The following is a 13297-nucleotide window of genomic DNA, read 5'->3' on the forward strand; positions in this document are numbered from 1 at the left end:
TTTTCAAGTCTCCAGTGATGTTTGATCGGGTTCAAGTCCGGGCTCTGGCTGTGCCACTCAAGGGCATTCAGAGACGTGTCCCGAAGCCACTCCTGCATTGTCTTTACTGTGTGCTTAGGGTCGTTGTCCTGTTGGAAGGTGAACCTTCGCCCCAGTCCGAGAACCTGTTCCAGAGCGTTCAGGACTTCATCAAGGATCTGATCTTTCTCTGTACTTTGCTCCATTCATCTACTCTCCCAGGCCCTCGCGCTGAAAAACATCCCCATAGCACGATGCTGCCACCACCATATTTTCCAACTCCAAGCGGGCTGTCATGTGCCTTTTACTGAGGAATGGCTTTCGTCTTGCCACTCTACCATAAAGGCCTGATTGGTGGAGTGCTGCAGAGATGGTTGTCCTTCTGGAAGGTTCTCCCATCTCCACAGCAGAACTTTGGAGCTCTGTCAGAGTGACCATCAGGTTCTTGGTCACCTCCCTGACCTAGGCCCTTGTCCCCCGATTGCTCAGTTTGACCGGGCGGCCAGCTCTAGGAAGAGTCTTGGTGGTTCCAAACTTCTTCCATTCAAGAATGATGAAGGCCACTGTATTCTTGGGGACCTTAAACGCTGCAGAGATTTTTTGGTACCCTTCCCCAGATCTGTCCCTCGACACAATCCTGTCTCAGAGCTCTTCGGACAATTCCTTCGACCTCATGGCTTGGTTTTGAATTTACCACAGATGGACGCCAATCAAGTTGTAGAAACATCTCAAGGATGATCAATGGAAACAGGACGCACCTGAGCTCAATTTCGAGTCTCATAGCAAACGGTCTGAATATGTATGTAAATAAGGTATTTCTGGTATTTATTTTGAATACATTTGCTAAAATAAAAAAAAAGTGCTTTTGGGGCCTCCCGGGTGGCGCAGTGGTTAAGGGCGCTGTACTGCAGCGCCAGCTGTGCCATCAGAGTCCTGGGTTCGCGCCCAGGCTCTGTCGTAACCGGCCGCGACCGGGAGGTCCGTGGGGCGACGCACAATTGGCCTAGCGTCGCCCGGGTTAGGGAGGGCTTGGTCGGTAGGAGTGTCCTTGTCTCATCGCGCACCAGCGACTCCTGTGGCGGGCTGGGCGCAGTGTACGCTAGCCAAGGTGGCCAGGTGCACGGTGTTTCCTCCGGCGCATTGGTGCGGCTGGCTTCCGGGTTGGATGTGCGCTGTGTTAAAGAAGCAGCGGCTTGGTTGGTTGTGTATCGGAGGACGCATGACTTTCAACCTTCGTCTCTCCCGAGCCCGTACGGGAGTTGTAGCGATGAGACAAGATAGTAGCTACTACAACAATTGGATACTACGAAATTGGGGAGAAAAAGGGGTAAAATTCAAAAAAAAAAAAAAAAAAGTGCTTTGTCATCGTGAGGTGTAGATTGATGAGAAAAAAATATTTAATCCATTTTAACATAACAATGTGTGGAAAAAGGAAGGGGTCTGAATACTTTCTGAATGCACTGTACATAGTACCTCAGTAATTGCTTAATGGAATTGAACTGGTTTTTGTAATTACACAAGAGGAATTGGAACTATTCCTTATTCCACTTGCGTAACAACTAAAAACCACTCAAGGCCATTACAATTACAAAGCGATAAAAAATACGTATTGTGAGTGTAGTAATTACAGCGTCACTATACAGGTATAACAGCAACGTAATGTAAAGTGTTAGTGAATGTTCAAAACCGTCTTTTAAGTAGTATGTATGGATGTATACTCATATATCCAAACACTGTAGTTAATTCATCATCCTAATCAGGCACTTGTAAAGTATGTGTTAACTAATATCCATTGCATGAATAATCCAAACAATGTAATTTCACTACATTTCAAACACCAGTAACATTACCACTACCGTTAATCTTTTCAGTTCCATTACCTCAGGTCCTCAGGAGAAAAATAAAAAAGTTGACGTATCAAGATAGAAATCTGTTGGAATTTGAATTGTTGGAATTATGTGTTCTTTGATCTTTTTCGCCAGGAATGCTTAGCTTGATATTTCAGTCCAAATGTGTTCTCTGTTTTACCATCAACTTCTGTTGTATTTTGTGTAGTAGGGATCAGTCCAATACCAAGGGAGAGTGATAAGTGATAAGAGTGATAAGAGTGATAAGAGTGATAAGAGTGATAAGAGTGATAAGTGATAAGAGTGATAAGAGTGATAAGAGTGATAAGAGTGATAAGAGGAATGCCACTGCATGATACATTTTACGCTTTAAAGCTGCACTCCTCAATCTCTTTTTCTGCCCACAGTGAGACCAGAACAGTTGTCTTTGTAAACTGAGGGCTGGTAAATGTAACTGCCACTTTTGAAATCAAAATAGATTGAGGAGTACATCTTTAACCATGGTTGGATGTCAATTCCATTTCATTCCACTGGAATTCTAATGTTCTTCATTACTTTTCAATTAGGATTATTCTAATTGGATTGAGTTCAACCCTGCCTTTAACACGATATCCCAATTGATTAGTGGTGATATTGTGCTCTGGGTCTGATTCCTCTGTCAATCCACTCAAGTAAATACCCACCCAAACAGTTTCTGACATGTCTTTTTAGGAGTACAAAGTGTCCAACTTTGAGCAGAGGCTGTTGAGTGAGATAGAGTTCCGTCTGGAGCGCACGCCAGTCGAGGAGTCGGATGACGAGGTACAACACGATGAGAGCCCGACAGGGAAGTGCGTCGCGCCCATATTCGACAGGAAGCTGAGGAACTTCAGGGCTATGGAGGGTGTCCCTATGACGTTCTCCTGTAAAGTGGTGGGGATCCCCGTACCGAAGGTGAGACAGCACACCTATGGTCTCTAGATATGTTTTCACCCACACTGTTTTTTTTTAGCAGAGGTTTTCATCCAAAGTAACTTACAGTACAGTGAGTACAAAGGTTCTTAGTATGTGATCCCATCAGAAATTGAACCCACAACCTTAGTGTTGCGCTATCAACACTCTTACCAACTGAGCCACACAGGACCACACAGACGGTCAATGTTTTATTTGCCAACGCCAGGCAAATAAAAAATGTTGGATCATATTTGGGGGTCGCCCGGGATCTGGACATATACTCAACGTTTGTTAGAAATCTCCCTCTCGCTTCAACACCATTTCAGGTTTACTGGTTCAAGGATGGCAAGCAGATCTTGAGGAAAAATGATCATTATAAGAAGATACGAGAGGGGGACGGAACTTGTGTCCTACACATAGAGGTCACCAATAACGACGATGATGGCAACTACACTGTCATGGCAGCTAACCCCCAGGTAACCAAACCACCTGTAATCACCTTTCTTACCCCTTCACTAAATCGGATTTGTTGATTAATGAATGAATGCTCACCAGGGACGAATCAGCTGCTCTGGTCATTTGATCATCCAAACGGGTCCTCTCCGAAACCGAATGACACCTATGATTCACTCTCAGAGGTGAGCAGGACTGACTGAGTGTGCATTGGGATCTGCAGAGGTAAGAAGAACCCTCTTCAGGTTGGAGAGCCAGCATGATTGCAGCTCTTAATGTTTTGTGGAGGCTACTTACAGTAAGATCCCAGATGTACATATTGCCCAGACTACTGTTGAACAGCACTCATAGCAACCATAAACCAATATACCGTTAAACCCATCAGAGAAAAATACATTGTTTTATCTCTATGATAGCAACATGAATCTCATGCATCGTTGTATGGGCTCCCGACAGGCGCCGCGGTCTAAGGCACTGCATCTCAATGCTAGAGGCGTCACTACAGACCCTGTTTCGATTTTAGGCTGTATCACAACTGGCCTTGATTGGGAGTCCCATAGGGCGGCACACAATTGGTCTAGCATCGTTAGGGTTTGGGCCGGGGTGGGCCGTCATTGTAAATAAGAGTTTGTCCTTAACTGACTTGCCTAATTAAGTAAAACATTTAAAATCATAATAAAATTAGCGATAGCGATTAGCGATTGCAGATGACAAGATATCTCAGCAACACCAGGGCGAATATACATGTACTGTAACATGTTCAGCACATCCCTACAGGGTGCGGGCCCGCATACAGGAAGTAGAAGAGGGTGAACCAACCCAGGAGCGCTTCTTCCGACCTCACTTCCTCCAGGCACCAGGGGACATGGTGGCTCACGAGGGCAGAGTCTGTAGATTAGACTGCAAGGTATGTCCTCTCTGGATGAAATAACCATGGACTTGTAAATGAGCAATGGGCATTTAATACATTTTAGAATGACTATTAAAAAAGATTATTGCTATAAACCAGTTAGGATAGCCTTTGCAGATAGATAGGACTGCACACATCTCACAAGAAGTGTTGTGTGTTTCTCTGTTTTCCAGGTGAGTGGTCTACCAAACCCAGAGCTGATGTGGCTGATCAACGGGAGGCCCATCTACCCAGACGTCTACCACCGGATGCTGGTGAGGGAGAACGGCGTCCATTCCCTTGTCATAGACCCTCTAAAACAGGACGACGCTGGGACATACACCTGCATCGCCAGCAACAAAGCAGGACAGAGCTCCTTCGGTCTGGAGTTAAGAGTTGTGGGTAAGAGTTCTCGAAGCAATGAAGCATTTTCATGAAACCCAAATAGTGTACCTCTTGATAACAAATGAGTATTCCATGATTATTAAAGATTTATACGCATTTCTGATGACTAGGTAATCAGTGAGAGCTTTTGAATAAGTACAAAGTCAAAACCATGAATTGGTTGTTGTAGTGATGTGTGCCATTACAATTAATAAGTAGTAGTAATTAGTAATTGTACATGACAGAGAAGAACTATTCTTTGCCCTTTCAGAAAAAGAGATGAAGCAGGCCCCCCAGTTTGTGGAGAAGCTCCAGAACACAGGCATCGCAGAGGGCACCCCCGTCCGACTGGAGTGCAGGGTTCTGGGCATGCCTCCACCTGTTATCTATTGGAAGAAAGACAACGACACCATTCCTCACACCAAGGCCAGAGTCAGGTTAGTGTTCCCTAACTAACCTCTCCCCTTCCAACCAGAGAGGTGACTGCCCATCCTGTGGGTGCACTTATATTAAAACTCATGAAGACAAGAGGTAAAACAAAACCATGCCAAATTAGCTTAGACTTTTTGAGATTAGAATATTGATGCCTGTTATTCACCAAAAAAGTATTATTATTATTATTTTTTAAATCACAGTGAATATATACATTTATTATGATCATTTAATTGAAGAGATGAATTTTGATTCTAGCATACACCAGGATGCCACTGGATATGTTTGCCTCCTGATTCAGCCTACCAGGAAAGAGGATGCTGGCTGGTACACCGTATCAGCAAAGAATGAGGCTGGAATTGTTTCATGCACAGCCAGGCTAGACATCTATGGTAAGTTCAATTCAATACAACTTTCAACAGCTTTCTTTTACCCACCAGTGTTTATTGTAATAGTTTTGAATTAGTTAATAGTTGCTAATGATTGTGCTTAAAGTATATCAAGATATCAAATGAATGCACAATAATACCCAACGCTACAGTGCCTTCAGAAAGTATTCACGCCCCTCGACTTTTCCCACATTTTGTTGTGTTACAGCCGGAGTTTAAAATTGATTAAATTGAGATTTTGTGTCACTGGCCTTCACACAATAACCCATAATGTCAAAATGGAATTATGGTTTTAGAATTTCTTATACAAATGAACACAAAATTATAAAGTTAAAATGTCTTGAGGCAATAAATATTCAACCCTTTTGTTATGGCAGGCCTAATGTTCAGGAGTAGAAATGTGCTTAAAAAGTCACATAATTGCATAGACAATAATAGTGTTTAATTAACATGATTTTTTATATTTTTTAAAATATTTTTTTGTTTTTTCACATTTTTACCCCTTTTTCTCCCCAATTTCGTGGTATCCAATTGTTTAGTAGCTACTATCTTGTCTCATCGCTACAACTCCCGTACGGGCTCGGGAGAGACGAAGGTTGAAAGTCATGCGTCCTCCGATACACAACCCAACCAAGCCGCACTGTTTCTTAACACAGCGCGCATCCAACCCGGAAGCCAGCCGGAAGCCGGTGCGCGATGAGACAAGGATATCCCTAACCCGGTCGCGGCCACGACAGAGCCCGGGCGCGAACCCAGGGTCTCTGGTGGCACAGCTGGCGTTGCAGCTGGCCACTGCACCACCCGGGAGGCCCCATTAACATGATTTTTTAATGACTACCTCATCTCTGTACTCCACACCTACAATTTTCTGTAAGGTCCCTCAGTCAAGTAGTACATTTAAAACACATATTCAACCACAAAGACCAGGGAGGCTTTCCAATGCCTCGCAAAGAAGGGCATCTATTGGTAGATGGGTAAAAAAAAAAAAAAGCAGACATTGAGCATGGTGAAGTTATTAATTACACATTGGATGGTGTATCAATACACCCACTCACTACAAAGATACATGCTTCCTTCCTAACTCAGTTGCCGGAGAGGAAGGAAAGCGCTCAGGGATGAGACCAATGGTGACTTTTAAACAGTTAGAGAGTTTAATGGCTGTGATAGGAGAAAACTGAGGATGGATCAACAACATTGTAGTTACTCCACAATACTAACCTATATGACAGAGTGAAAAGAAGGAAGCCTGTACAGAACACAAATATGCATCCTGTTTTCATAAGGTGTTAAAGTAAAACTGTAAAAAAATTGGCAAAAAAATTCACTATCCTGAATACAAAGCATTATGTTTGTGGCAAATCCAACACATAACATCACTGAGTACCACTCTTCATATTTTCAAGAATGGTGGTGGCTGCATCTTGTTATGGGTATGCTTGTCATTGGTAAGGATTAGGGATTGTTTGTTGTTGTTGATAAAAAAATAAACCTAATAGAGCTAAGCAAAGGAAAAATCCTAGAGGAAAACCTGGTTCAGTCTGATTTCCAACAGACACTGGGAGACAAATTCATCTTTCAGCAGGACAATAACCTAAAACACAAGGCCAAATATACAATGGAGTTGCTTACCAAAGGGACATTGAATGTTCCTGAGTGGCCTACTTACAGTTTTGACTTAAATCGGCTTGAAAATCGATGGCAAGACTTGAAAATGGCTGTCTAGCAATGATCAACAACGAAGAATTTTTTTTTTAAAACGTGCAAATATTGTACAATCCAGGTGTGCAAAGCTCTTAGACTTAACCAGAAAGACTCACAGCTGTAATTGCTGCCAAATGTGATTATAATATGTATTTACTCAGGGGTGTGAATACATTCAAATGAGATACTTCTGTATTTCACTTTCAGTAAAATGTGCAACATTTTCAAAAAACATGTTTTCACTTTGTCAATATAGGGTATTGTGGTGAGATAAAAAAAACGTAATCCATTTTGAATTCAGGCTGTAACACAACAACATTTTGAATACATCAAGGGGTATGAATACTTTCTGAAGCCACTGTGTCTCTGTTGTCTGCAGCCCAGTGGCATAAGCAGGTCCCTCTGCCTATGAAAAAGGCTCCGCGGCAGGGCAGTCGCTATGCAGCGCTGACCGGCCAAGGCCTGGACATCAAATCTGCCTTCCCCACGACGGACAATAGCCCCATCCTGTTCTCCAGCTCCCCTGTGGAGGCACAGCTGGAGAGTGAGGAGCTGTGAGGAGCAGACACACTTCACCAGAGGGTTGTAAAAGTCTGTAAAATTTCCCATAATGCACAGGTTTTTCCGAAATTCCAAAAGTTTAGGAAAGTTTGAGAATTTTGTCAACCTACTCCACCACCACCACCACTTTAATCACAACTGGCCCTTTGAGTCTACAAACTTATCTTATCTGGAGTCTCATAGGGCTGGTTTCCCAGACACAGATTCAGCCAAATCCTGGACTAAAAAGCATGCCCAATAGAGAATCTCAATTGAAAGTGCTTTTAGTTCAAGACTAGGCATAATCTGTGTCTGGGAAACTGGGTCCCAGAGTTGAGTCTGCTCTAACACCTCCTAATGACTAATCTACTAGTTCATCTAATCTGTGGTGGCCAGTGGGATGGAAGAGCAGGACTATAATCTTAGCAGTTTGTGTCATCTGGTTTGTGTGATACATTTGATGTGATACATTGAAATTACAATGACATAAACGGTTAGATTTACAACTGGCAACCTAATGCTCTGTTTGTTTTTCTGCCGTTCCTATTGAATTGTATCATTTGAAGCGTCTTATTCACACAAAACAGACAAACTTGCCAAGTTTTAGTTCACTATCATCTTTTGATAGGTCTGATTTGTTTATGGTTAATTTTGTTCTACTTTTTGATTAGTTAGTTTGATATTGAGAAGGTTGTTAAATGTTGATGATCATGACATACTTTCATCATCATACACTTCAACCTGTTCTTTATCTTTAGCAAATTGACTATTTCGTTTGGACGTGGTTGTTGTATGGTTTGTTTTTATTTCAAACGTATATATTTGTGTCAAATAAAGATAGTTTATTTTAATGTTTATATAAAATATATGTGCATTAAATGTAAATCAAAGAAATACACTAAAGAAATGCCAAACTGACAAATTAAACTCAATATTAGGAAGGTGTTCTTAATGTTTTGTACACTCAGTGTGTATACAGTGGGGAGAACAAGTATTTGATACACTGCCGATTTTGCAGGTTTCCCTACTTACAAAGCATGTAGAGGTCTGTAATTTTTAATCATATGTACACTTCAACTGTGAGAGCCGGAATCTAAAACAAAATTCCAGAAAATCACATTGTATGATTTTTAAGTAATTCATTTGCATTTTATTGCATGACATAAGTATTTGATACATCAGAAAAGCAGAACTTAATATCTGGTACAGAAACCTTTGTTTGCAATTACAGAGATCATACGTTTCCTGTAGTTCTTGACCAGGTTTGCACACACTGCAGCAGGGATTTTGGTCCACTCCTCCATACAGACCTTCTCCAGATCCTTCAGGTTTCGGGGCTGTCGCTGGGCAATATGGACTTTCAGCTCCCTCCAAAGATTTTCTATTGGGTTCAGGTCTGGAGACTGGCTAGGCCACTCCAGGACCTTGAGATGCTTCTTACGGAGCCACTCCTTAGTTGCCCTGGCTGTGTGTTTCGGGTCGTTGTCATGCTGGAAGACCCAGCCACAACCCATCTTCAATACTCTTACTGAGGGAAGGAGGTTGTTGGCCAAGATCTCGCGATACATGGCCCCATCCATCCTCCCCTCAAAACGGTGCAGTCGTCCTGTCCCCTTTGCAGAAAAGCATCCCCAAAGAATGATGTTTCCACCTCCATGCTTCACGGTTGGGATGGTGTTCTTGGGGTTGTACTCATCCTTCTTCTTCCTCCAAACACGGCAAGTGGAGTTTGGACCAAAAAGCTCTATTTTTGTCTCATCAGACCACATGACCTTCTCCCATTCCTCCTCTGGATCATCCAGATGGCCATTGGCAAACTTCAGACGGGCCTGGACATGCGCTGGCTTGAGCAGGGGGACCTTGCGTACGCTGCAGGATTTTATTCCATGACGGTGTAGTGTGTTACTAATGGTTTTCTTTGAGACTGTGGTCCCAGCTCTCTTCAGGTCATTGACCAGGTCCTGCCGTGTAGTTCTGGGCTGATCCCTCACCTTCCTCATGATCATTGATGGCCCACGAGGTGAGATCTTGCATGGAGCCCCAGACCGAGGGTGATTGACCGTCATCTTGAACTTCTTCCATTTTCTAATAATTGTGCCAACAGTTGTTGCCTTCTCACCAAGCTGCTTGCCTATTGTCCTGTAGCCCATCCCAGCCTTGTGCAGGTCTACAATTTTATCCCTGATGTCCTTACACCCTCTCTGGTCTTGGCCATTGTGGAGAGGTTGGAGTCTGTTTGATTGAGTGTGTGAACAGGTGTCTTTTATACAGGTAATGAGATCAAACAGGTGCAGATAATACAGGTAATGGGTGGAGAACAGGAGGGCTTCTTAAAGAAAAACTAACAGGTCTGTGAGAGCCGGAATTCTTACTGGTTTGTAGGTGATCAGATACTTATGTCATGCAAATGAATTACTTAAAAATCATACAATGTGATTTTCTGGATTTTTGTTTTAGATTCCGGCTCTCACAGTTGAAGTGTACCTATGATTACAAATTACAGACATGCTTTGTTAGTAGAAAAACCTGAAAAATCGGCAGTGTATCAAATACTTGTTCTCTCCACTGTAGCAAGTACTATGAATATGACCAGGTGAATCCAGGTGAAATATATGATCCCTTGTTGTTGTCAATTGTTAAATTCACTTCAATCAGTGTAGATGAAGGGGAGGAGATTGGTTAAATAAGTATTTTTAATTGAGACATGGATTGTGTGTGTGCCATTCCTAGGGTGAATGGGCAAGACAGAATATTTAAGTGCCTGGGTTTTTCACGCTCAACAGTTTCCTGTGTGTATCAAGAATGATCCACCACCCAAAGGACATCCAGCCAACTTGACACAACTGTGGGAACCATTGGTGAACATGGGCCAGCATCCCTGTGGAACGCTTTCGACATCTTGTGGAGTCCATGCCCCAACGAATTGAGGCTGTTGCAACTCAATATTAGGAAGGTGTCCTTAATGATTTGTACACTCAGTGTATATAGCCAGCTCTGCTATGAATATGTCTTTACAATTTGATATCTAGAATTGGTTCGAAAATATGATTGAGTTCACCTTGATGTTCAATTAAAACAGAATATTTCACATCGAATACATGATTTGTAAATGCACACTTTTGCACTGTGGTCCTGTTGTGTTTTGAGTCCATACTGATAGCATATGGAAAAGCAAGTGAACTACTGTAAGCAAAGGATGGCATTTTCGTAGTGCAAAAGCATTGGGCAAAGTGCAAAAGATACACTGTAAGCCTCATTATAAACTTGCAGTGTGATTACATTTGAAACGTTTCTGCTAAAATGTGTGTTATCAGGTGGCGATCATTTGACAAGAGTTTAGTCAACCGAACAATAGATAAATAGTCGCCTCTTTATCACGCAGTTTGAAATGAAGCCAGATTGGAATGGGGTTTATGGTCATTTTTGCGCTTTGCTCAATGCTTTTTGCATAACGAAAATGGCTCTGTTTCTTCTCACTGCCTCATAAATGGATAGTTGTGCTTACAGTAGCTTAACAGTACACCAGGAGCCTTATCCAAGGATTGCATTTCAAACACTATCATGATGTTTACTTGACAGAAATGCCTTTTTAAGGTGAGGGATTTGAGCTGCTATTTCTGCTGTATGGAGATAGGTAACTGAATATGTAAGTTATTTTAATAAGAAAAACGAAATTCTGACAGGAATTTGTGCAATAATGTTCATGCAGCAGTATAGTTGTACTTTGAAAAATATACTCATGTGTTTCAATGTTAGTGGGTCTAGTGATAGGAAAGATATTTGTTTGTTGGTAGGCACATGTGCTTTAACAGGATTCACTGATAGAATGAAATGTATGTGTGGGAGAAATTATGTTTTGACGTTTTGATGGAACTGTACACACCCTTGTAGCTAACATGCGATTATTGAAAAACAGATTAAATGTTTGAACATATTCATAACACACATATTCAATAAATGTAAAGTTGCACCATGTAAAATAGTTTTTTCCCCCTGAGAATAAAGTTATATTTATTCAAAATATATATAATGTATATTTTTGTACATACATGTGTCTTACACATGAATGCATGACATTTTATGGAAATATCTTTATTTTTTAATTATTTCAATTTTACGTAGAATCAGAGTCTAGCAAAATAAAATGTATTGTTCCACCTACCTTTAAAAAACAAACATTGATCCATTCATTCACAATTGTTATTATTATGGATCATTGACTAATTCATTATCAGCTAGATTAATTTTTATGGAGTATACATTTGTAACATGATAATCAACACATATATCATTTACATTTACCTCTGTTATACAGTGCAATAATCCAATTTAATTGGATATCATGCTAGGTCTCAACTACTCTTCCCTTTGGTTTATTGTCAAATATGAGGTGAGATCTTGTTTCAGGCTTATTAGCTTGTTATTTACATTTTTTTTCTGAGACCAATACGCAATTCCAGACAGGAGACAATGCTCAGCTAAGCCAATTAATCAATGTTAATCACACCAATTAGACTAGCAAAAAAGTTCAAATAGGCATGAAATTGCATTCACCTTACTTGACCTAATTGCAGTCCCCAGCCTCATTTGACCAGCTGCTACTTGTTGGTTGATTGGTAAATGAACTTGTTATACTGGGGTTCTGTACATGGTTGTTATAGTCCTACTGTGTTAAGGGGGTATGAGGGGTGGAAGTGACAAAAACGTTATGCAATGAATTAATGTGATAATGAATTAATCAAACCAAATTTGATTTAGTCTACTCCATTATTTAATTACTGTACTTTTATTCAAACCGTTACTAATTTTAAAATGTTTGTCATGCCCCTCATAAGCCCTGTTTATACCTGGTTCTGACATCCGTCATATCCTGATCTTGTCTGCAGTCTGCATTCGGATTCTGCTATGAAATCATTTGCATACAGGGAGGGACCCGCAATAGTCTGTATTGCGGACACAGTGGAGGGATAAAAAAAATGTACATTTTAAACCATGTGTAGACACATTTCTGAAAATGTTGGCACATTTAAAATGTAGACAAGATCAGGACAGGGCTATAATGGACCCTGTTTCTATCTTTGATTGAACCCTGACGTTTGAGTCTCAGGTAATAGGCCCTCTGCTGCGGATATGTCCATGATGAATTGGCTGTGAAGGGACAATTGCTAGTGGTTGGTTTAGGAGAGTAAATAGTCACGTGGTTTCAAGTGCCGTTTTTTAGATAGAAGCCCTGTTTATACCTGGTGCTAACAAGCATCCTGATCCTGTCCACATTGTTATTGTGCCCACATTTTTAGACAGGTGTAGACGATTAAAAGACGCATTGTGAGCTGATTGTGATCACATCTTCCTAGCCATCTACAGAGGGAGTCAGGAGCCTCGTTTAAACTTGGTGCTAACATGCTCTTAATCATTTCGAAATGAAACTTGAGTATATTATTTAATCTAATCAGATTGACGAAATCTGACCGAACATACTGTCGGCCCCTAATACTGACGTTTTTACACTTTCCCTACTCTTAAACTTCAGAGGCCGTCATCTCCAAGTAGATCTACATGGGTCACTCCTTTTTCTGTGACATATGGCTTTTGACAGAGGGGGTAAACTAGCCACCAGTCCTTGTCAGACAAGCCAATCACACGAATGAGTGGGAAAACAAGGCTGGAAGAAATGGAAAGGTCGGAGACGGTCTGAGTCATAGGCCACAGAC

At 41.4% G+C, this 13297-nt stretch overlaps 1 protein-coding gene across 3 annotated transcripts in view; it reads left to right on the plus strand.

Moving 5' to 3' along the window:
* LOC139409379 (myopalladin) overlaps positions 1–11607 on the plus strand; it is a 51721-nt gene extending 40114 nt beyond the window's left edge. For 2 of the 3 annotated variants that reach the window (XM_071154463.1, XM_071154454.1), the window contains exons 15-22: positions 2577–2798; positions 3125–3274; positions 3354–3436; positions 4029–4158; positions 4335–4542; positions 4796–4961; positions 5215–5348; positions 7426–11607. In XM_071154463.1, coding sequence (XP_071010564.1) covers positions 2577–2798; positions 3125–3274; positions 3354–3436; positions 4029–4158; positions 4335–4542; positions 4796–4961; positions 5215–5348; positions 7426–7604 — 1272 coding nt within the window. In that variant the 3' untranslated portion in view covers positions 7605–11607. The remainder of the gene's footprint in view (positions 1–2576; positions 2799–3124; positions 3275–3353; positions 3437–4028; positions 4159–4334; positions 4543–4795; positions 4962–5214; positions 5349–7425) is intronic. The other variant, XR_011634397.1, reaches the window with a different exon arrangement.
* The last annotated feature ends 1690 nt before the right edge of the window (positions 11608–13297 follow it).

The sequence above is a fragment of the Oncorhynchus clarkii genome, chromosome 1 (genome assembly GCF_045791955.1).
Source record: "Oncorhynchus clarkii lewisi isolate Uvic-CL-2024 chromosome 1, UVic_Ocla_1.0, whole genome shotgun sequence".
In the NCBI taxonomy this organism is placed as follows: Eukaryota; Metazoa; Chordata; class Actinopteri; order Salmoniformes; family Salmonidae; genus Oncorhynchus; species Oncorhynchus clarkii.